The sequence below is a fragment of the Perissodus microlepis genome, chromosome 20 (assembly GCF_051167445.1).
Source record: "Perissodus microlepis isolate ML-2025 ecotype Zambia chromosome 20, ASM5116744v1, whole genome shotgun sequence".
Taxonomy (NCBI): domain Eukaryota; kingdom Metazoa; phylum Chordata; class Actinopteri; order Cichliformes; family Cichlidae; genus Perissodus; species Perissodus microlepis.
The window spans coordinates 1,976,621-2,000,719 of record NC_140480.1 but is presented as its reverse complement, the minus strand read 5'-3'; the positions used below and the strand labels follow the sequence as shown (position 1 = coordinate 2,000,719).

General features: G+C 40.3%; 2 protein-coding genes across 2 annotated transcripts; both read left to right on the top strand.

The window, feature by feature from the left end:
* Window positions 1-8,409: 8,409 nt before the first annotated feature.
* On the top strand, window positions 8,410-10,937 carry hoxc11a (homeobox C11a). Its single transcript, XM_084917381.1, has 2 exons — window positions 8,410-9,280; window positions 10,705-10,937. The coding sequence occupies exons 1-2, from the start codon at window positions 8,410-8,412 to the stop codon at window positions 10,935-10,937; spliced, it is 1,104 nt and encodes a 367-aa protein (XP_084773507.1).
* Window positions 10,938-18,142: 7,205 nt separating this feature from the next.
* Window positions 18,143-20,979, top strand: hoxc10a (homeobox C10a). Its single transcript, XM_084917589.1, has 2 exons — window positions 18,143-18,872; window positions 20,702-20,979. Exons 1-2 carry the CDS (start codon window positions 18,158-18,160, stop codon window positions 20,977-20,979), a joined length of 993 nt encoding a protein of 330 aa, XP_084773715.1. The 5' UTR covers window positions 18,143-18,157.
* Window positions 20,980-24,099: the final 3,120 nt, after the last annotated feature.

The following is a 24,099-nucleotide window of genomic DNA, read 5'->3' as shown; positions in this document are numbered from 1 at the left end:
CATCTTCTGCCTTGCAGTGCGGATTTCTAAGTGTGATAATTATATATCAAAGTAAAGTTCATTATAACATGCACGCAGACCAAATAAACATTCTTCCCTTAAATGACATGCACAGTACGCACACACTCCTTTACAATGAACCGTTTCTAAAATCCACAAGGCTCTCCCTACTGGCAAATGAGTGTAAAGCAATGCGCGGCAGTGCAGCGTTGTCCTGTCAGCTATCTAAACATGCAATTGTACGTTTGTCTTCAACAGTTTGCAGTCTGAGTTATGGTGAAGTAGGCTATGTTCACTGGAAACTGCTGTGCTGTCTGCATTTGGAATCAGATGTTGCCATTTCAGTGAACTGTGAACGTCTGCTCCTTGCAGCCGCCTGACTGAATGACATTCCTGACTTGGTCTGTGCGTGATCAGGCATACATGTACAAATGTAAGATGGCGTGAGCTCATTACTTGGCACAATCCCCTTGGTGTTCGATTAACTATTGCCTCGGATATTTATGATTTAAGATATATCAGTGAGCTTTTGAAATTTCGAAACGTTTATTTTGAGTTGATAAAAGTCCTGCAGGAGTGTTACCGGAGCTATATCATATTGCTGTTTACGCAAGTAAAAGAAGCTGATATGTGTGCCTGTTTACCTTAATACCGACAACCACCTTCCTTAGTTAGGCGGATCTTAAACCGCAACAAAAGCCCTTCTATTATTTTCATCAATTCAGAATTATTTTTGTACTTTTATGTGCTACATATGATTTAATAAATATAACGGCTGTACGGTCCTCCGTGAGGTTGTCTGTACACACTGCTTCAAAAAGGGCACGATGTATGTGCGGATATGAAAACAAAAATCGAAATGCTGATTTTTTAAGTAACCCTAGTAAATGTAATTAACACTTCTCCAATTGTTTATGAATTTAAATACATGACACTTCAAGGGAAGGCGTAAATGAAAGACACATGCTGGCATCATGTAGATTTTGCTCAGGCCTACCTGATAAAACGGTGATTTGAAATCGTTTCGATATATCACGTCAACGGAATTTTAATCATTTCTTTACCTTTAAAAGAAGAAAGCAGTGCGTAATATTCTCATATTTTCCATTTTACGCAGCGATGACAACACACATGTGTCCGTGTATGTTTTAATGAATACACAGTGCATCATATTCACAAAGCGACGCCAATCTGATGCAAAACATTACTCGTTAAGCGCACCTAGTATTTGTTGCAATAATTAACTAAGACTATGAAATAATGCCAGGCGATCTTAAAGTGGCTTTATTGAATTTGATCACCGAGAGGACGTCGTTCATAACAGCTCCAGCCTTTTCAGGTCATCAAACGCGTTGTTGACCATGAAAGGAGATAAAATTGTATCTTATGTTTGTGCGTTGCCTTGTTAAATTGGTAAGAAGAGAATGGCATACGGAAAAAGCACCATTGTCTTTCTTGCTTTTTGTTTAATCGCAAACCTTCGTGGCCGTACTATGTTACAAATATACAAATATATTTTTAGAAGGAGTCAGGAAAACCTGCCATGAAGCGCTGACAACACTAGCAGAAACTCATTAAGGTTCCATGGATCTGCTTCTATAACCCGCAAAAGAACCTATTGACATGAAAACGAGGGCGAGAAGCAATAGATATGAACCAGGATCCATGGTTTGTAACAAACTGCGGTAGATTAACGCTCACTTAACAAAGAAAGAGTAAAGTGCAATTCACAGCAGCAACAATTTGCATAACACCTTAATTCGAATGTATTTTGACAGCTACGTAATTAGACTAAGCACCCAAACAAGTCTACTTTCAGCACAGCGTGAATGCGATTAGTGTCATGAGTAAATGACACAAACACTCGTGTGTATTTAGAGGCTAGTTCAATGCGTCATTTGTAAAATGGTTGGATTTTTTGGGACTCATTAACTTGACAATCAGGCCTTTGAACTGTGTCGAATCAAATGCCGAACACGGAATTTTAACTTGAACTTCAAGCCAGAGTTATCTGTTAATATTATTTATTACGTTTTGTAACTTGTATATTTAGACAGAGGATCTTTGCTTTACTTTATCATTGCTTGGAAGGTTTTCCACGTCCAGAAACACCAGTTCACGACGCCATTACCTGCCACTCTGTTCTTCTAAGGCTAAAAATGATTACTGCGTAATATCTAATTTTAGTTTGCCTTTACATGTCTTGTCTGCATTCTAAAGTGATCGAATTCCCTTTCTACAAAATGATGAGTTTAAAAAACCAAAAACAATCAAAGATATGCTTTGCGTTTCCAGACAATCTGGTGATATTTGGCGTTGCAGGATTTTACAATAGGTCTTTCACAGCTCTTGAGCACTTTTGACTTTGAGACTGGCTAAATCTGTTTATGGCAGCCTGTCTCCGCGTCCCAAAGGTCACTGAGCTTCACAGTGCCCTTCGCAGAGAACTTGTGTGGAGTGTGGTCTACGTCCCCCGTCACCCCACTGTCGTTTATGGTACAAAGCTGGCCTGAGAAATAGAAAGCTCTGTTATTCCTACTAAAGTGTGTGGCAGAGGGGGAGTGTGGAGTGTGTGGACGTGCGTGAGTGTGAATGTGTGTGTTTTAAAGGAGACTGTTAATGTGATAAAAAGAAGATAGGTAGGATGCTCAACGTAAGAGATCTATATCGTTTTACGTCTTTCAGAACTATTATATATTGATTTTGACATGATTTGAAATGAGTTCGCCACTAGCTGCTTTTTTTCTGAAATGCACGCCCGTATCAATTTGTTTTTCAATAGCATCGCGCCTCCAACAGCCCTTAATACGGGGTGTGAAGGTTTCATTGCTGTCTCAAAAGAGCCGAATTCCTTTTAGACCAGTTGTCCCTGGTGTAAAGAAAGACAAAACATTTCAGAATCGATTGAAATCATTGTAATGTTTCTCGATCAGCCAGTTATATTATCACGGCAGGGCTTTATGTTATATTTTCGCAATAATATAAAGAATGTAAACATTGTGCACAGCTCGTGTTTATGCAGTATTGGGCTATATAATGCCGGTATTTTGATTGAACTTTCTTTCTTTTTTCTTGACAAATTGTTTGATTTTCTCTCTGACGAGGACACTTAAGGCGTTTTTAATTGGCATTCCGTATTTTTGATAGAGGACTTGTCTTTCCAAGGGCCTTAAAGTGCCCACTGAAGGTCAAGTATGCAAGCATGGAACTGCATTAACTGTTTCATACATGGTGAAAAATTTTGTGTCACCTGTTCAAGTTTGATCAGCGTTGGTTCAAGTCATGTGTGGTGTAGCTTGAGCTATATTACCGTCTATTATTTTATATGCATTGGCACGGTGTAAATGTAAGGGCTCCTTAAAAAGCAAACATATATCAGAGCTAACACAACATTAGCACTAAGTTTAAGCAAGTATTTCAAACATATCTGAGATGACAGCAGGAAACTCGTCGCTTTTAGTTTGGGCATACTGAACCATTTTTCGCAAGACTAACGCAAACAAAACCGACTTTTGACACCCACGCAGAAATCAGCCACCAGTATCTCAGTTTGCATTCACGTTCAAAACTTTATCACGATTACCCTGCTGTATGCGTGGATATGTACATTTTCTCAGTTGGGCTTGGTAACATCAGAAAAGATTAGATCAAATATTTAAAAAAAAACACCCAATAACCTCAGGAATTTGCTTGTAACGCTTGAAAAAAAAAGAAAAAAAGAAAATAGTATAATTATTACACTAAAGTTGAGTTATGTCGAAATATGACGAAACCAAAGGAAATGCATTATCTTTAAGTTAGCAAATTCAAAATAAACACATGCGTCACGCTTGGGTCCTCCAATGCGTAATATCGTAAGCGCGGTAAAAAAAAAAAAAAAAAAAAAAAAAAGGAAAGAAAAGAAAACGAATTTATTCATTTTTTCACATTTTAAATGCCCCTTCTTATTATGTGATGTGATAATTTAGGTATTTTAGAAGATTAACTCTAGTAAATAGAAGATTCCAGTGCACGCCGAGCCTAAAAATATCTTTTAAAATACATCAGCATGTGACAGACCATAGCCTCAAGTAGGCTCTTCAAATAAAATGCTCTTTATTCTGACTTTTGTAGAATAGTATTAACCGTGAAGCCGAGTGTCCCTCTAGCAAAACACAAATAGAAGCTCACGTTTAGTTCCTCTAGAATTTGTTCAGATAGACTCGCTTCACTGTTCCTCTGCTTAAATGGTTTCCAGGTCTCTCTCTCTCTTTCTCTCTCTCTCTGTGCTTTTTAGGGCGTCGAAATAACACATGGGAGCTGAATCCAGTAGTCACTATACTGAGCGATTTCTTGTGATGTGCAATCATTTAATACTTCTAATAAAAAAAGAGCGTTAACACATTGTTGTGAAAGCTTTATGTCCTTGTGGTTGAAAGTGAAATACACTCTGGAGATTGCTCTAAATGTAACAGCAACACACAGCCTTATCTTGTCAGCTATTGTTGTCACCACAAACGCTTTACGCTAGGTGCACTCACGGAGATCTTAGTTAAAAAAAAAGAAAAAAGAGTGAGAGAGAGAGACAAGAAAAACAAGCCTCTTTAGTGTTGCCTGGAACTCTTCACAGCTCATACAGGGAAGTTTAACTGCCCGGCTTACATCCAATTAAACTTATCTAGGCCATGAGGGGACAGTAATATGATTACGCAGGCTTCCCACATTTAGCCTTGACTTCAGCTAACTGTAGAGCAGTGTCCTGGTAAACTGCACCCATTGTGTATTTGTGTGTGTGTGTGTAGCTCTGTGTCTGTGGTGAAACTTGTATCTTTTGGCAATGGCTTTATCGACACTTTGGCGCAACCCCTTTCTTTCTTTCTTTTTTTTACAAGAAGGTGACGCCTAGGCTAACAGTTGTAATTTTGGTGCTAGGTAGCAACAATAGCGTAAATTCCTCAGACACAGCTATAACAGTGCTTTGACAGTGATATTTAAGGGAGTATTAGCAATGCACTAAACTGAACATTATGTCTGAAGACTACTGGAACGTGCACTTAAAATGTTTTCATTGTCTGAGTTATTTTTAATTAGAACTATAAGGAGACATATCTGGGATACAGGCCATTTTGCTTTAAAACTCTGCATACGCTTTGCCTGCTCATTTGGTGCAGCCTTATCAAACTTTCCTGGGTCCTACTGCTAGCGGAATTTCTGCTCCGGCTCCCACATCCAGTGAAATAAACACATGGTAAATCCTATTCTTTCACTTTTGTTCCTTGCGCACCAAGGTGAAAGCAGTCAGTGTTTGAACCCACAGGAAGCGGATATTGCCAAGTGATGGACGCTGGCTGGTCATATTTTTCCATATTATGACAATTACCGCAACTTAAATGCAACCAGGAGTGCCGTTTTCCATTTGTTTAAATGTAGAAATACTTCAGAGTCCAGAGAAGCCTTTCTGTGTTTCTGTTGTCGTGATCAGCAGCTTTAACCTTTAAATTTTATTAGTGCATCGCTTATTCATACCCTCGCATTACTTATTTATGCCGGGCTATTACGCATCATTGAAATGATTATGATGAGGAAATGAATTGCCAGTATTGTTTTGGACTGTCTGCCTCGATTCTGTTATTGCCCGCTGAAAGGAAAGTTTGGAGTTTTTATTTATTGTTTTTTTTTTTTTAATTATTATTTATTCTTTATTTCTTGGATGATATTATGATCAGAGCGATGCTCACACAAGGATGCATTTTAAATGTCATAATTCAGAACCCTTATTACAGCCAAGGCCAATTAGTATGGCGGCTTTTCGGGTTTTAGAAATTCAACTTCAAATGCAAGTCTTGGGTTTATTTTTATTATTATTTTTAATCACACAGTGCATTATATATTTCATAGTGTTAATATTGGCAATGACATTTTGATGCGCGAATTATTATTGTTGTTGCACAGCAGCACAACAGTAATGGAGCAGCATGTGTCAAACATGTGTCCATATAGGCCACAGGGCCAGTGTGTTTACACAAATATTTCCAGAGCTGTGATTGTTAATGAGAAAAACAAAACCAAAAAAAATACAGCAGCCGGGCTTCACGCATCACAAATAAATTCTTATTGTCTTTTTCTTTCTTTGCTTATCTCAGTATATTTTATTCTGAGTAACTTTGATTAGATATTTTGCCTCGCAAACGTCCCAAACGCCAGATTTGAAACTTTTATTCCGATATTCGAGGAAAAAAAGACCAGATTTCTTAAATATTTCTTAAGTGCGTTTGCCGGCTCGAAGTAAAAAAAACCCCAAACATAAATAAAAAATCAAACTGAAATTAATCTCGCTGCCTCTTTGTAGAAAGGTTGCACAATATCCACTTCCTGAAATCCAAATTCCTCTCATTCTCAGCGTTTATGGTTTTCTATGGAACAAAGGGATTTAGCGTTACTACAGCCATTCGCAGTTTTATGGTGGACGTAGAGAGGATTTTAGTGGTCAAATTCAAGTGCTGTGTCTGGACAGCTGTCTGCTTTCTTTGTACTTGGATTCAGGATGCATCATGTGAGGCAACCTTTTGTCTGTAGGGGTAGTAAACAAGCTAATGCCATTGCCACGTTTTCACAAATTCGTCTGCAGTGGAATCTCACTTCCAATGCTTGGGGTCGGATGATGTTGCTTCTTCTTCCCATTGCTGTCGGGAATCACCGAAGTCACTAACTTTCTTTGAATTTATATATGTATAGCAACACAGGTGTCCCCTAAGATACTGCAACAGAACGATATTGTGTTATTGGAAAATTGGGTAATAATTTGAGAGTATATTGCAGCGTTTAGGAAGCAGCCTATAATCATAAACAATGGGCCATCATATTAATTTCACCTTGAGATAGTATCAGTTAGTCTATAAAGATTCTGAGATGGCCCTCAACAGTACAATTAAAAGTTTACAATGACGCAGGAAATCACACGCAGGCGCATCTTTTCTCCAAACAATTCATTTTATTGGAATTTTTTTAAAGTTCGAGGAACACGTCCCTGTCTGTCACGCACAGATGAATGTCGACATCCTGGTGAAAATAAAATAATCAGAGCAGCTTGGACCATCAGCTGGGACTTATTTAATTTTAGAGGGAAACGTCGGATGCACTCCTACTACTCGGTCAATAGGCCTTTAAGTAGCGCAGCGCATTACTGAAAGGACTAATACTTGCTCTGCTCTGCATCTTATAGATACTTATAGAAGGATTTTCATGCCAATAAAGTCCAACCACACCTTTTCCAAACTTATAAATCAGAACATTTTGAAAGTGTAAGCTATTCAACACATTGAATATTCTGAGGAGTGTTGCCAATAACCACTCCAAACTGGAGTAATGCTAAAGCCAGTCATTTGAGGTACTAATTATGTGTGTGTGTGTGTGTGTGTGTGTGTGTGTGTGTGCGCGTGCGTGCGTGTGTGTGTGTGTGTGTTTATATATATTGGGGCACACTTTTGGTCTGGGTTAGATGCATGGCCCATGGTTCTGCAGGGATTCCAGGATCGAGGTCTTGAATTGTCTGATTGTCTTCTATGAACTCTGTCACTATCCAGAGTCAAATGGAATAATTAGTGTGGACCGAATAACTTGCTCAACCAACATGCTTCACCTTGCAGTGTAATTACGGTTTCCTTCCCCGTTTTTCATTTGATGAACCCTAAATAACTGAACGGCAAAGTAATGCAATAGGCTGCTGCATAATTTTAAAAACATAACTATGAATGATTCAGACATGTGTTTATTAATCACGCTTTTATGTGCAGCGAACTCGGATAAGCACTTACGAGTGGAAATGCATCAAAAATAAATAATAGCTCATAATCTTCTTAAAAAGCGTAAAAAGACGAGTCATTTGCTGTGATTTGTGCAACTTTTTATAAATTCTGAAGCGCTGACTGAGCTCATGGGGCTGCTTTTTAACGGGCTTATGCTTTATATGGGCTATATTCTCTGTGATTGCTAATCACTATCCTCCTTTCTTTTGTGTTGTGTGCAAGATCAGTATTCATAATTTGCAATTCATTGGTCAACACTTTTACATTGCTAGTAATCCAGTAGTACTCACTCGTGAGAGTGAGCGTAATTATTGCAATGATAATATTAATTGTAATAATCTTACCTGTAAAACGCCATAACACTATGAAAAGCATGCCATTGAGTGGACTCTGCAGTTTGTGCTATGCCTTTTTAAGGAGCTGTAGCTGTTTAGCTAGCCTACCAGCAGCCCATAAACATAAACATACACAGTACATATCTTTCTAATTGTCATAAGCCAACAAACAGGAATCTGTTACTGGTTTTCTTAGTGGTCCCGTGGTGTTTGGAAATTATTCGTTTGAACCTCCTCGATCTTACCTAAAGCCAACCACTCCTACACATCCAACTCTTCCAAATTGATATATGACAATATCTACTTTCGATCACGTGTCTGCGGGGCGACTTAGACGGATTGCGCGTCATCTCGCCTTCCCAAATTTTCCCCTTCTGCTGCAGCTCCTATCCAAAACATCTATCTATAGTACGGAGCACGAGAGAGAGAGAAAGATGTTTAACTCGGTGAATCTGGGCAACTTCTGCTCCCAGACGCGCAAAGACCGGACATCCGAGTTTGGGGACAGGACGGGCTGTGCGTCCAATATCTACCTCCCCAGCTGCACCTACTACGTCCCCGAGTTTTCTGCCGTCTCCTCGTTTCTTCCACAGGCCCCGTCCAGACAAATCAGCTACCCCTATTCCACAAATCTGTCTCAAGTGCAGCCGGTACGGGAAGTTTCTTACGGCTTGGACCCTGCTAGTAAATGGCACCACAGAAGCAACTATGCGTCGTGCTACTCGGGAGAGGATCTGGTGCATAGAGACTGTCTTCCACCATCCACCATGACAGAAATGCTTATGAAGAACGAGAGTGTGTACAGCCACCACCACCACCATCACACCCATCCGGGCTCCAATCACCCTTCCACAGGTTTTTATTCCGGCGTGGGGAAAAACAATGTCCTCCCGCAAGGTTTCGATCGCTTTTTTGAGACGGCGTACTGCAGCAGCACGGACAATCAGTCAGACAATTGTTTACAAAAGGGCGAAGGGGAGAAGCTGGAAAGCGACTCCCAACAGCAGCAGCAACAGCAACAGCAGCCCACAGCGTCTGTACCCGGAGCCGCGGAGCAGGAAAAAGACCCAGAAGATGAGGAGGAACACACAAATTCAGGCTCATGTACGTCTTCCTCTGCAACAACCAAGGACGGCAACGCCAGCAAGAGCAGCCACTCGAGTAGGTATACCGAGCTGTAAAATGGGGGAAGGTTAAGGGGACTAACCCGGTGTTTTGTCGGTCAGATTTTATGTGGAGTTTTATAAGCATTCAAACGATTTTATTATAACCCTACAAAGCTCTTTCTTGCAACGAGAAGAATTTTTACGATGGGAAAGCGCTTTGAAAAAAAGGGGATGTTATACACAGACGCCTCTATGGTGAGAGTCTGTGAAATTTTTAAGAGAGAGCTATTGTGACAAATGTTAACTTTGATCATGAACTTGCGTTGGGCATTTTAAGGGATTTTCTCGTTGGGCTGTCGAGAGTAAAAACCAATTGGGCAGAACATTGCTTTTGGCGTCTTGTGAATTTTCTTTTAGTACAGGGTTTGCTCGCAAAAGACATGCTGCGAAGAGTATTACACACTTTACGGTTAAATGCGTTCTATCTATCTATCTATCTATCTATCTATCTATCTATCTATCTATCTATCTATCTATCTATCTATCTATCTATCTGATGATAGATTAGAAGCGTTTCCTTCATTTACGAGCACACTTAATAGTGTTTTCCCTTGTATGTGGAGATTGCATAGGCTGCACATTATTCCACTTCCCCACAATCCGCTGGAAAAAGCTTAAATTCACTAATGTGCATGTTTCCTTCCGCACATTAGGCTTCTTTTCTCCTAATGATTTGCATGAGGTCGCCTGTCATTTCTATTAATGACTAACTTCATCTAAAGAAATAAATAAAATAAAAAAATCTAAAAATGGATTTTATTTTTAAAAGGAAATTTTAGAGATTTGGTGCTTGTGTTCAAAACATATTTAGCCTCATGTGCATTGTTTTAGCTCAGCTAGGGAACAGACACAAGCTGAGACCTGTGTTTAGCCCTCTTTCACACACACATAAAAAACAATAAAAAACACACACATTTCCCTGGTCACCTGTTTGATAAGAAATTACAGGGCCACAGAGGTCTTGGTATGGCATTGCAGGCAAGGGCAGTGCATTTAAACCCACTGCCAAAAGATTGTGTAAATTGTTAGTTTAGCTCCAGGGGAATGTGGCGCACATAATGCGGTGAAATACTTTTGTTGTTGTATATTTATAACAGATAAACACGTACTTAAAGGCTGTAAGTTGATATTATTTACTCCAAGCGATTCGGATATTTAACACTCTTTATGGTTGGTTTATCTGATAGCTTCAGCCAGTTCACTAGATGAATGCTGACTGAAATGTTATCAGTACTAATGCCACTGAAACTGAATTCTTAGCATCTGGCAAGTCTGTCGCCTCTTCAGCACTTAAGCTTGCTGTGACCCCCTTTAAAAACGCATTGCTGTTGTTGTTAATTAATGTAACGCCGCTGATCATTTTCCGTGACAGCTCGATTTTATTTTGAATTTTATTTTTCACTTTTATTTCTTCTCCAGGCGCTCCTCGAACAAGGAAGAAGCGGTGTCCATATTCCAAGTTTCAGATTCGAGAGCTGGAGCGGGAATTCTTCTTTAACGTTTACATCAACAAAGAGAAAAGGCTTCAACTTTCCCGAATGTTAAACCTCACCGACCGCCAGGTTAAAATTTGGTTTCAGAATAGAAGAATGAAAGAGAAGAAGCTGAGCAGAGATCGCCTCCAGTACTTCTCTGGAAATCCCCTATTGTGAGCAGGAGCAGAGAGTGTCACGGTGTGGGACGGTGGCATTTAGGCCCCCTCTTATCTCACTGAGTTGTCACTGTGGGCATACCCATTTTCTAAGGCAGCCCACATCACCAACAGTGCAATGCTAAAGTGGACAGTGGCAGAAATAGGCCTGCATGGGATAAAAATCGCCATTTTCTTATAGCCCTACGGGCGGCGTCGAATTTCTAGCTGGTCCCCAGAAAAAGGCCTACACGATTAGAATAATCATTTATATGCTGTTCTTGAATATGTCCCTCTATTTATCATGATTCTTCATTGTGTTTATTCTATTGTTCACATATTTGTTAAAAACAATATGAAATATAACAAGCATTTTGAATCCTTTATTGCGCAGACAACTTTTAGCTCTCACCCCCAGCTCTGGTCTTTGTATATAGCTTATCCCCATCTAAATATTTCTTTACCGGAGTACGAGCAAATTATAGGGAATCTTTAATTAAGCTGCATATTTCGCCATTGAGAACTGTGACGTCCAATCTGTGAAAAAAAGTATATCCCCCTGTACAGAGTAGCCTATGCAATGTGCTATCATGACTGTAAATAACCGTATGTTGAATTTCCTTTCCGCTATCCCTGCTGCTATTTTTCAGTACAGTGCCCATTCAACTCTAACAGCTTTAACGCCAACACTTGTTAAATTATTTGCTTAAAGCGTTGCTGCTTTCGATTCCAGAGAGCAGAAGCAGATTGTCGGCCTGTGTATCATTAACATAATACCTATGAAATAAACAGAAAATCTATAGGCAAATCACAATGACTTTGTGCTGTTTGTCTTTTTAATTACTACCCTTACCAGTGGTTCTGTGTGCATTTATTTGTTACTTTGTCTTGGTCGTGAGTCAAAACCTTTTGGAAATACCAACTGCTCATAAATGTGTGTATAACCTAACACTGCTGGCTTGCACACATAACATGTGCACACTTTAAACCTCTGTTAAATGCCAGTTCACGAGTCTACACGCATTTGGTGCGGTGGATTTGGTGTCGATTGGGAAAATAAGGAATAGTGGCTATACTTGAGGGCTTTTTGACAATTTTAAGGTTACATCGGTGTAAAAAAGATTATGTTTGAATTTTAGCACAACTGTTAAAAAAAGAAAAAGAAAAGAGAGGTGAAGCTCAGATCTTAGAAATGTAGAGAAGAAGGGTTCAATGATAACCTCTTTTAGTGCCCACTAAATGGAATCGCCACTCTTGTAGTCTAGACACTGCCATAAAGACACAGGCACTAAATGCCTATTTTTTCTCTTAATTGCACCGTCTGTTCGGAGGAAATGGCGTTCACTTCCGCAGTAAATAGTAAACAAGCAGGACTACATGTCCGAGGAACGTTGCAAAGAGGTTTCGACATGAGACAGACCGACTATGTCTGTCTATGTATATATATATATATATATATATATATATGCGGGTGTGTGGCTTATGTGAGCGCATGTGTGTTTAGTTTGTGTGCGTGTACGCTAAACATATGCGCATGATGATTGCACGTGTGCATTAAGTACAATTTATAATTAAATGTAGTCTTTGAACTTCCATAATGTCAAGGCCTTCACCTTTAACCCGATGCAATAAAGTGGAATCAAGGAGCCCCTTTAGCCCGGAAATGTGTGCAGCGGCGGAATGGGCCAATAAGAGTGAGTGGGAACAGAAAATGGAATGTGTACAGAGAACAACTTTGACCCCTCGCATTAAACTACAGCAGGTAACTTTGCCAGCTTTAGCACGTCCAGTAAATACACTTTATTGTCCTTGTAAAATGTATACGTTTTCACGCATGAGGCGTTTTAAAACATTTTGGTGTAAACTGTAGATCTGGATTTGTATTCTCTAAGAAAAGAAAACGTGCTGGTGTGTGGCTGTCCCAGTGTATTTGTCGTAATGGGAGGTTCTGTAAGTGCAAACATGACGGTTTGTGAGTGCGTGGGTGTGTGGTCCTTGTGAGTCAGTCTACCCTTTGATTCTTGACTTAACAAAAGACTGCACGGGCTGTTCTGATCAACAGAAATATTACCGCACCGTTTGCACGTTGTTGTGTTTCCTCCCGTTGGTGTGATTTTGGTTATTTGGAAATAAGGTTTTTCTTCAAGTTAAAAACGGTTTAAAGTGGGAAAACGGGGTGGGGGGAGTAAAAGGGATGACCGGCGCTTTTTTGTGCATCTTTTTAGAAGGTCATGTATTTTATCTGCATGAAGTGAAATCAGACTTAATCTGCCCGTCTTAGTATATCATCAGGGATGACAGGGGGCTGTTCTGACTCAAGAAAGACGAAGCACGCTAGCCGACCAGATCAAGGCTATACCAGCCCCTCTTTGCCACACCCACCAACCTTGGCCCTGGGACAGTGACGTGGTAATTTGTAGGTTTCTCCAACACCCAACGTCACTAACAGAGAGTGCTGCAGAGTCTTCTGCAGATGTTGTCTCTCAGCCACACGGGGGCCAGGACTCTCCCGGCCTCTGAACTGCTTTGTTTCCTCAACGGGATCTTGAAAACGTTTCCTGATAGATGCCTCGGTGACATCACTGTAGTATTATTAGTTGTAGTAGTAGTAGCAGACATCAGTTTTGGCGATGTGTGACAAAAGGACAGTCCACTGTGCTGGAATGCGGCTCTTGCCATGCGTCAGTCTGGCTTGTGCACTTGGGTGTTGCGGTGATGAAAAACATGGCGGTTTGTTTCATTTAGAGCAGAGGAAAGAGAATGGAGACGATGTAGCCTGGGTCCATTATTATGCACGAGGAAATTTATTTAATTCGCCTACATAATAAGTAATATTTTTGTGCCAGAAAACTGGTAATAAGATCATGTTTTTATTTATTATGCACAAAAACTAAATTATAAAATAACACCGGGTAGAGGGTGTCTCCGTCTTGTGCGTGTGTTTGTGTGTGTGTCTTTTCCCCTCATAAACTTAGAAAAAAGAAAACATTTCACACCAGTAAAAAACTAAAAAGTTAATAAAAAAAAGTTAAATACAGGGAAAAACTGTTACATTTTCCTTTTTGGTTCATTTTTTTCTTCCATTTTGTTACAAATTTAAGGCAGACATTTGTTTTTGTTTTTGTTGTTGTTGCTGTTTTCATCTATAAACTGTTCTGACTTTAAATTTGCTTTATTTTTCTTGTAAGTATACTTGGCGGTATTTTGTTACCCGCCTCCTGCAAATTCTAATCAAGTGATTATAGGCTATTGAATGCTTTTATACTACGATGTTGTACTTACATCTCAGCACCTAACCGGTTCTATTGGGCCATAAAACAGTTCGTCGCTGTAAAACGAGCACCTATTGCTGCAACCAACTAGCTTGCAAAGCGCCTTCATTTACATTAGCGCTTTTGTAGGCTGCCATTTATGGATTGTTGTCACCAAAATTAGTTTTGGTAAAACTTATCGAAAGTTTAAATCCCATGCACATGGCATCTGGTGTAAGGTATTCGGTAAAAGGTAATAATGTAATCCTGCTGTACTTTGACGGTGGTTATCGCTTTGCTATTTAATTAAGCGCTTGCGTGATCCTGGCACCATAAATTTGAAGTTAGCCACGGAGTGGACAACAGCATGAAAGAGCTCACAAAGCACAGCCTGCCTGCTTGCAACTGGAAAGATATTTTAAAGTGGCCGCCAGGAGCAAATTAGTTATGTCGCCCCAGTGGCTCCTGATTAGTGCAGGAAACCCACTACCATGTAGGCTGTCTCGCAGCATTCAACACCCATACCTGCTGGCATTATCATAACAACCTCCAGGTTTGCAATAATTTATACGATAATTTAGTGTTGGTTGCTGGCTGAAATTTAGACAAGTGTAAAGACCATGGTAAAAACAAAACAAAACAAAAAACAGTGCCAGAAAAGTGCGTGTGTGTGTTGGGGGGGCAGCTTTTTCTTCAAAATGTTTAGCCAGACGACAAAGCCGGCTTTAGGCGTCTTGCAAAAAAGGAAAAAATTGAAAAAAAAAGAAAAAGGAAAAAATCCAGAAATTTTCAGGGACCACTTATTGGGAAATAAGGTGGTTCTCGCGTTTCCACGGGAGAAATGGATCTGTATAAACAAACAACATTCTGTTATGGAAGCAGAGAAGAATGAATGCCCATTGAAAGTTTTCCTCAGTTTCTTTTTAAGAAAAGCATAAATGTGGGGATAATAACCCTGCTACATAGCTTTGCTTTAACTACCGCAATCTTTGGGCTCTACAGCAAGTAGTTCACAACAGTTAGCTCCCTTCACTTCTAGCTTATGATAATCACAGTCACGCAAATCTGATTGTTTCAAGTGGAGCTCTTCTGCCATCATGTGCAGGGTCAATGTGCATTCTGCTGTAGGAAAAAATAAACAACAAAAAAACAATCAAGTCATACGCTCGTGTTTTTCTGTTATTATAGCCTCAAGCACAATTTCCATGACTGGTTTGTGAAATCGCTGCACATTTTCCATGCTGCTGGCAGCTCTGCAACAGCACATTACTGTCCCATCTGTGACACCCCAGCACACATTTTGGGTACTACCATAACAACAGGCGTTGTGTCATTTTACTTTATCATTTCAGATATATCACTCCAGTATGCACTCTTCTGCAATGCCAGGTTTGTGAGGTTTCTTTGTGTCTTTTGTGAAATGCGTCTGTTATTAAATCTAACTAGTGCGCATATAATTTGCTTTTACTCGTGACTGTTTCAGGCTTTGTGCTGAGTCGCTGTTAGCCTGCGGGCTAGGTGGGAATGTGTCATAAAGCATTTTTGTGCGTGTTTGTCAGTGGTGTGACTTTGTGAAATGAGCTGACAATATAACGTGTGGGTGTTGTGTCCTTCTATGAAGCAAAAACCTGCCTTTGTTACACAATTTTTAGGTGTGAAAATTGGCTACATTTCTATTCATTCTCTATGTTGTCTATATTGTCTCCTCGCTGCTAAACACCAGGGTATTGTTTATTCTGTGGTGTTTGATGAACACGTTCACTACAGTAATGTATCCACACGGCCAAGATTTTGTTTTGCACCAGTGTAATTTTTCTTCATGATTACGGCGCGTGTTTGGAAAAAAACACAAAACAACCATCATTTACTCTGAGTATTTATTTCACCTACATTGACTATGTATATGTGTGTGTGTGTGTGCATGTGTGTGTGCATGTGTGCGTGTGTGTGTGTGTGTGTGTGTGTGTGTGTGTGTGTGTGTGTGTGTGTGTGTGTGTGTGTGCGTGTGTGTGTAAAAGCAAAAGGTTTTATATCACCTTGACGCACAACCATTTTATATACATTACACACATAACCAAAAGCGCAAAGTGATACAAAACATGTTGCCCTTGCCTTTGGAAATGATTCTGAACTGGAAACACAGCCTCGCGTGAATTTGCTTTCACAGAGTAAACAAGCAGGCGAACCGTCTCCGTGGTTAAAGCATTTTAACAAACATTTTAAAGCGTTTAAACATAGCCTGCTTTAGCAGCCAAGTTTTACAGTTGCTGAAATACAAAATATGCTGAGGTCTAACTCGTTTTAGCCAGTTTTTTTATGTTAACGAGGAAAAGTCAACAACATTAGCTAAACTACGGTTTAGTTTCAATCCAGTGGGTATAAAATATAACGCTGTTGTTCTTCTGACTTTTAATGTAGGCTTTAAATTACGTGATATGAAAGTTGCACAACAGCCTACATTTATATTTGTTTTATATCCGTTTTATTCTACTTTGCTGAATAAAACGGCATGTTTTTTCCCCATGTTTTTATGCTTTTTACATGATAACTGTTATTATAATTTAGACATGATCTAATTAGCTTTGAGGACAGAAGAAACAAAATCACATTAAAAAAACTTTCTGTGCGTAAACACTTTCAAAGCTCGTATTTTGAATAGAGGAAATTATTTTCAAATCCTTGTTTCCACTGCTACTCTGCGTGTGAAATAATGATGACAATAATAATGGTAATAAAAACAAAGCAAAACAACAAACAATTAAAAAACAGTTAAAGTACTAATAATAACACAACCAAACATGTGCAAAGGAATTGAAACATTTATAGAAATACTATATGTGCTCAAGTAAGCAAATACCTATTTATTAGGCTATAGATACGTAAAAGACACTTAATATAATTCTGTACACCACAACATAAATATCCTTGTAGGCCATCCATTTGCAATTTCCCCGTACAGTTGAACACATTATAAGGCGACACCCCGTTAAACAGCTAAGTGCTGCTTCGTTGGTTATTTCAGTCTACTTAAAGTTGACCAATTGCTTTAAAAAGATGTGGCATTATTATTATGATTAGTCTAATGAATTCTGGTGCATTTCAGCTGGAGCACAATGGTAATACAAAAACAAATCCAAATGAATAATCAGAGAATCCAAATTATGGTGGTAATGCTACAAAATCAGTCAAAAAGTCTTTCCCCAAAAGATGACAGTTTAATATTAAGCAGGTCAAAAGAAAAAAAGCAAAAAAAGCAAAAAGAAAAACATTACTGGCCAATTACTTTTTGGGCTGCTCCACACATTCATCTGTACTATTTCTTTAAATTTCCAACCGTAAAAAAATGTCCTCATTCCTGCTGAGGCTTTGTTTAAGAAAACAACACATCTTCTTACCCGCTTACAGCTTTTCTCGCTAAACCTGTAACAACAACAAAGCGGTTGGACTTTTAAAAAGAAGAAAACAAAAAGAAAATACACAAATTGTACCATTTGGATCAAATCCAGGCGGCTTCATCTCCACAGCATAAGCTCCGAGGCGAAAAGAAAATCGAGGCATGGCTGAGTTAATTTGCTTTGAAGCATCTAAAAGTTTGTGCTGAACTAGAAATAAAACATCCAAAAGCCACGTAGTAAGAGCCTTTAAAATCACTGCAGCAAGACCTGCCGTCCTTTGTTCTTCCTGGTATGGGCCTGCTGGTCTGACCCCCAGATGGTCACTAGGTGGCGCTCTTGCTCTACCAAAAACCCCTTACTCTTCCCAACTTGACCGCGCTGACGTCACGTCAGTCTGGAGCATCAAGGCCACTTCCACGCAGCTATTGGTCTGAAACTCACATGACATGTCTCCGAGCATCCATAATTATGTTACTGATATTTTTGCACCCCCCTCCAAAAGATGTCAGCATCCTACTGTCATTTTTCTCCCGGAGAATCCCGTAGTTTAGACCAGTGGAACACACCAAACGATTACTGTGTTACCAAATGCAAAAATGTCATGTCCGAACAACATAGCTCCCGGTAACTTCCTCATGGATTCCTTAATGGGAGGATCATCTTCCTTCAGGGGTGACAGTTATTCCAGCAACCCCGGAATGTACATCCACTCAGCTGCAGAGTACGGATATTCAGTGATGAGAAACAGTGGGAAGGTTGGACTGTCTTCACTGTCGAAAGGAGACGAGATTCTTACTCCGGGCGGTGTGCCGCTCAGCGGCTTCCAGGATGAGGCCTACCTGTCAACACAACTGGCCACATGGACCCCAGGCTCCAAAACCTCCAGGGACGAGCAACCTGTTGCCCAGTGTTTACAACCCTGCTCGTTTCCAATGGGTAGCGTCAAAGAGGAGGCGTTTTGTTGCCTCTACCAGGATGACAGCAATAAGGGGAAACAGACAACAGAGTCAGCCACTTACATCCGGCTTGGGGACAATAGCTGCCGGCCTCAGCAAACTGCCTCCTCTTCCAGCGGATGTTTCAAGGTGTACAGCGGAGAGAGGCCGCCACAGGATGGTCGGCAGTTCCCCTCCAGTTTCTCTCTGACCCACTTGGCGACATCTGTTGAACCATCAGCAGAATCGACAATAAGTCGCAGCAAAGCGAAGGAGACAGCGAGAGAGCTTTCCAAAACAGAGGAGAGTCAGAGCAGGAAGGAAGAGAAGGCCAAGAGTGACAGCTGCACAGATATCTCGGACGGGGAATTAAAAGGTAGAATGCTAATTTACGCCCACCCCCACCTCATCCCCCACCCCCAACTTTAACTCAGACACGTGCATATGTGTCAATACAATGTGTCAATGTGTCAATACAATGCTCACGCGCACACGCAGGCGGGTTGTTGACGGTGTTACTAAAAGGATCGCACAGATGCAATAATTAATAACTTTAATGTAGCGTTGTGTTTGATATCAGTCATACGGTCTGCATGGGGATTTGATAGCCTGGCCTAGGAGGGGGTACGGTGCTCGTGGCATTTAACACATTTCCATTAATGTGACAACGTGAGATGGGCAGTTATCATTAGAATAAACAGCCCCCCCCCCCGGCGCTCTCTCTTTCATACAAGCTCTGGTTATTTATTGACAGAAGTAACAGCACCATTTCGTGCCTCAAAATTCTGGCATTGAGCCAGTATTAAATTGTACGGGTTGTCTCCAAAGTTTTAAACTTTTCGACCCAAATTATCGAGGATATAATAATAATAATAATAATAATAATAATAATAATAATAATAATAATAATAATAATAATAATAATAATAATAGACAGAATGTAAGCTCATGAAAGGCCACTAATTTTACGGTGTACGTAAAACATTTAAATTAAAAGAACACGTTGGACAATACTTTTGCTTTTTCAGGAAAGAAAGCTGACACGTTATATTTGACAAAATATGCAGAGGTAAATTAATTCTGTAAGACCACAATCTGTTGATCGTTTTTTTGTATTTCTAGTTATTATTATTATCATTATTATTAGTAGTAGTATTAGTAGTTATAGTAATAGCAGCAGCATTAGTATTAGTAGGATTAGTCGTAGTGGCACTGGTATAACACCCGTAATGAATCTTAAAGTTATTACATATTTTTCATTAGCTTATTTAAAGTGAATTTCACCTTGTTATTTATAGATGAAGATCAACATATGCTTTTATTTTTAATTTAATTGGACAATGCTGTAGGGTCTGTGTTTGTGTATATTTGGATTTGGGAGGGGGAGAGTGTGTGTGTGTGTGTGTGTGTGTGTGTGTGTGTGTGTGTGTGTGTGTGTGTGGGAGGGTGGGATGTGTGTGTTTGTCTGTGTGTTTGCGCGTGTTCGTGAGAATTAAATTACGGAATTAAATGTTTTGGTAATGATTAAATGTTGGGCACACAGCGACTGTTCACATTAGGGTAATTATTAAAATAATCTGCCTGTGTTTATACGTGTGTGGCGTTGGGGGAGGGGGGGGGGGGGGCGTTATTCCCTAGAGTCTGCGAGCTAATCAAGAAATTAAGTGAGTGTGCAGAGCAGCAGTGTGATTTTTTCCGCTGCTGGTACTTCGATGCCTTGTTTCTTTGTCCTTACCCCCCCTAAATCTGGTATCATGCTGCAGAGACCGCCTCTTGTTTTAAGATGAAGCTAAAAAAAAATAATAAAAAAAATATCTGGCTCCGGTGTGCAAAGGTAATAAAGTTTTATGGGAGTCTGAGGTCCAACATAGACAAAGGAAGTGCCTGCACACCCTCGTTTGATTCGATCTAATTATAGTTGTACATCTTACAGAAGCAATTTGCAAGCAGTAGGAGTTGTTAGAAAAGGTGCGATGCTCGATGTAGTTCATTTGTTCGAGTAAGAGCGGAGGTAAAGCACCCAGGTGAAGCTGTTCTCTTAAACTACTAATTTGGATTTCTTTGAACGGTATTGAATGTGCATTTAGAAGATGTGGGCGTGTACCTAGCATCTACTGTACTGATCAACGCCTTGAAGATCTCCGCGCAAAATGTCGGGATTTGGCCGCCTGTTTGCTCACTGTCCTATTTCTCTCGCTCCGATAGATGATTTGTCCGCGGAGAAGACAACGGGAAGCTGGTTAAAAGCCAAAAGTGGAAGGAAGAAGCGCTGTCCCTACACAAAGCATCAGACGCTGGAGCTGGAAAAGGAGTTCTTGTTCAACATGTATCTGTCTCGGGAGCGCCGCCTGGAGATCAGCCGGAGTATCAACCTGACCGACAGACAGGTCAAGATCTGGTTCCAAAACAGACGCATGAAGCTCAAGAAGCTAAACAGGGAGAGCCGAGAAAGGGAACAGAGCGCAGTCTACAACTACTCCTGAGCAGATATTTAACAAACACACACACACACACACACACACACACACACACACACACACACACACACACACACACACACACACACACACACACACACACATCATGCATCACATCCATTACATCCAAATCACGCACACAGACAGCCCAGGCAAAGATATCAACAGACATGCATGTGTCTATAAATGATACATCCAGCAATTATTTAGTGATCTTTCTCCTTATGTGCACACTAAGCACACGTGCACACATCGTGCCTTCCTATATGAACGATCTAAACGCTGCAACTTGCAGACCAGACCTGAGTTTTCCAGGTAAACAGTTGTAGCGACACTGGAACAGTAAGGTGCTATTAGCTTGTAATTTTAATTGTAATATAACATGAACCAAAGGAAAGGAGGAGGCGACATTCACGCAGTCTATAAATAACTAGTGGCATGTAAGCGGTTTCATTTTGCTGAGCTTCAATGAATGAAATGCCACTTGTGCTGCTTCTTCCTTGGTGTGTAATGTGCATGCACGCGATGATATTAAACTATGTCATGGCGAACGATTCCAAAACAATAAAAAAGAAAGAAAGGAGGGCGAATTAGATAAAAAGCTATTTCCAACTTTGTCCTTCCCCTAGCATAGCAATGAAAATGAGAGGGAGGGAGAGACACTGCGGATGAGAGAAGGAGATCATGGCAGTTTTAATAGAAGTGAGAGACCATAACGTTGATTTAAATATTATCCAGGTGACCACAGTAAGTCAAGGTCATAAAATTCTAATGTCAGGTTCGCCCTGGAAAGCGTTGGGGGTGGATTTTATGATCTGCAAATATAATGTGCTGCAGCAGTAAAGATGCGTTTAAAGGTGTGTGTGGAGGAGGGCTAATCCACACAGCAGAGACTGCAGTGTGCAGGACCCAGCCGAGGGGCGCTGGGCTGGCAGGAGCAGGCGCCTCCACCCCGGGGATAGTGGAGCTTCATGGGCGCAGGAGATAAGGAGGATGGTGGATAAAGGGACAGCGACCGCGACGGCTCCAGTGACAATAATAACAAGCGTCACGGCAAACACGTGGATAACAAAGCGCATCTGGAAGGCGTCTACCGAAGGCAAGTGAAGGTAGGACCCGGTTTTACGTAATATTTTTATTTCCTGTTTCGGGAAGTGTGGCGCATCTGTCAGAGAAGTTTGCCTGACAGCTCATTTGGCACGCACGGTGCACGCCTGCTCGCGTCCGTAGTTTGAATGAAGTTGTTTCAGCGTGCTGCTGATTGCTACTCAGTTTCTTTCTCGAATCACGATGCTGGTTGCTGATTGTTTTCTTTGTTTGTTTGTTTTTTGGATTAGCTCTGGAGATTTGCTGGACTGGATTTTTAAGCTATGTTTACTTAACGAATGGACTAAATTTACGCTGCGCTGACACAATAATATTTATGAATTTAGAAGAGTAGCAAAATTACATGGATGCGGTTTTTGAGACTATACAATTAAAAGTCATGGCACATCTAATGTGTCTACAGGCAGCGTGAAAAGCAGCATGATTGCAGACCACAGTGTGTATCATACTCGCCTTTTCCCTTAGTGCTGGATAGTGTTAATCCCCACTTGGCTTTTCATGCATTGTCCTGTCCATGGATATTTTTTGTAAACCCCTTTGCGCGAAGCTGAAGCGTGGTTTAGGTAGTTTCATGTTGTTGGGGTTGGCTTCCTGGCTCGGCAACAAGAAACTGCCTTGATTACGTCAGTTCGTCTTCATCAAGGGCACAATTTCCGCCGAATTACCCCCTATAGTCACACAGGTCCCCGCAAATGGCATTGTAAATGAACTGAGTTGCAATACCTTGGACAGAGACGTTTTCTTTCTTTGCTGTTATTTTTGTGGTGGGCTGTAAAACCTCCCAGAGGCTCTCAGAAGGAGAATAGGTTGTAAACAACATGGGGTAAAGTTTTAGACTGCGTAGTGGTGCATCTGTCATCACTGGTTGTCCGTTTAGGTTTCGTTGTTTCAGCTGTTTTATGATGAGATAGAAAGAGACATGAATACATAGGTGGCTGGATATGTCGCGGACTTAACTAATTAAATTATCAGAGAAATGTGTAACAGAAAATTTATGCTAATGACACTTTTAGGACTTCATCTGAGCTCTTTCTTCTGCTAATACACAACTTCTTTTAAGTGTTTAAAACCAAAAGGCCGTTCAGTTCCAACTTCCAATTTGCTAGGAAGTTTTGCAGCGATAGGCTCCCTAACGTCAACACAAAAAGCTACTTTGTCATTTCCAGCAATAGCTACTGATGACTGTTTACTAGAAAACATTAGAATACACACAAACAACAATCGCTCCGTTAGCCACATTTTGCATTGAAGATTCAAAATGTTACATTTTTAGTACAAATTCCTACAAAAATCTTTGTGTGTTTGGGTGCATTAAAGAACTTGGGTCTTTTATGTCTTTCAGTTGTGTTTCCTCTGGTTCTACTTAAATGTTTGAAACTTTATTTTGTCTTTCCACGGACCACTATGCGGAAGAATATCCTGGGTTTTACACTGTTTCATCTGTTATGTGTTGTGGCTAAGTTTCCAAAACATAATGGGCACACATTATATCTTTATTGGAGTCGACCCGCAACACTTTCAGTGTACATTTTTGGACTAATGGCACTTAAATTAATTAAATTATCAGAGTAAACATTCATTTCTAGCGTGAATTTAGAAATGAATGATATTTATGTTTGAATCTAAACTCACTGACGGTCACAGATAGTTGGCAAAACTTTATGTCTTGTAATAAACATTGTTTTATTATAGTTAAAATTAATGAAAGCGGGAGAAGGAAAATAGAAAAGAAACTCTCAAAAATGACTAGATATCTGTCAGGAAAGGGGTTTTTAGCTTACGTCAGCGGTCAATGAAACAAAATAACTTATTGATGAAAGAGCTGCTTATTCTGCAAGCACTTTTTTTGGGGGGGGAAAGGCAGTCCAGTGTTTATGCTAGTCACTATCTCCCCTTGTTTTCTCAGCCCCCTCCTTGTAGCGGTAGCACCAGTGGAAGAGACAGTCTGGAATCCAAAGTCACTTTCATTCAGCTCAGTGAATGAGTGTCTCTCTTGGAATGCACCACTGACAAAGACTT

What these genes read in the sequence shown, in the direction of transcription:
- hoxc10a (XM_084917589.1), top strand. Translation starts at nt 18,158, where the DNA reads ATGTCATGTCCGAACAACATAGCTCCCGGTAACTTCCTCATGGATTCC. An exon ending in CTCGGACGGGGAATTAAAAG is followed by an intron (nt 18,873 to 20,701) that starts GTAGAATGCTAA and finishes TCGCTCCGATAG; the next exon opens with ATGATTTGTCCGCGGAGAAG.
- hoxc11a (XM_084917381.1), top strand. Translation starts at nt 8,410, where the DNA reads ATGACAATATCTACTTTCGATCACGTGTCTGCGGGGCGACTTAGACGG. An exon ending in CAGCAAGAGCAGCCACTCGA is followed by an intron (nt 9,281 to 10,704) that starts GTAGGTATACCG and finishes TTTCTTCTCCAG; the next exon opens with GCGCTCCTCGAACAAGGAAG.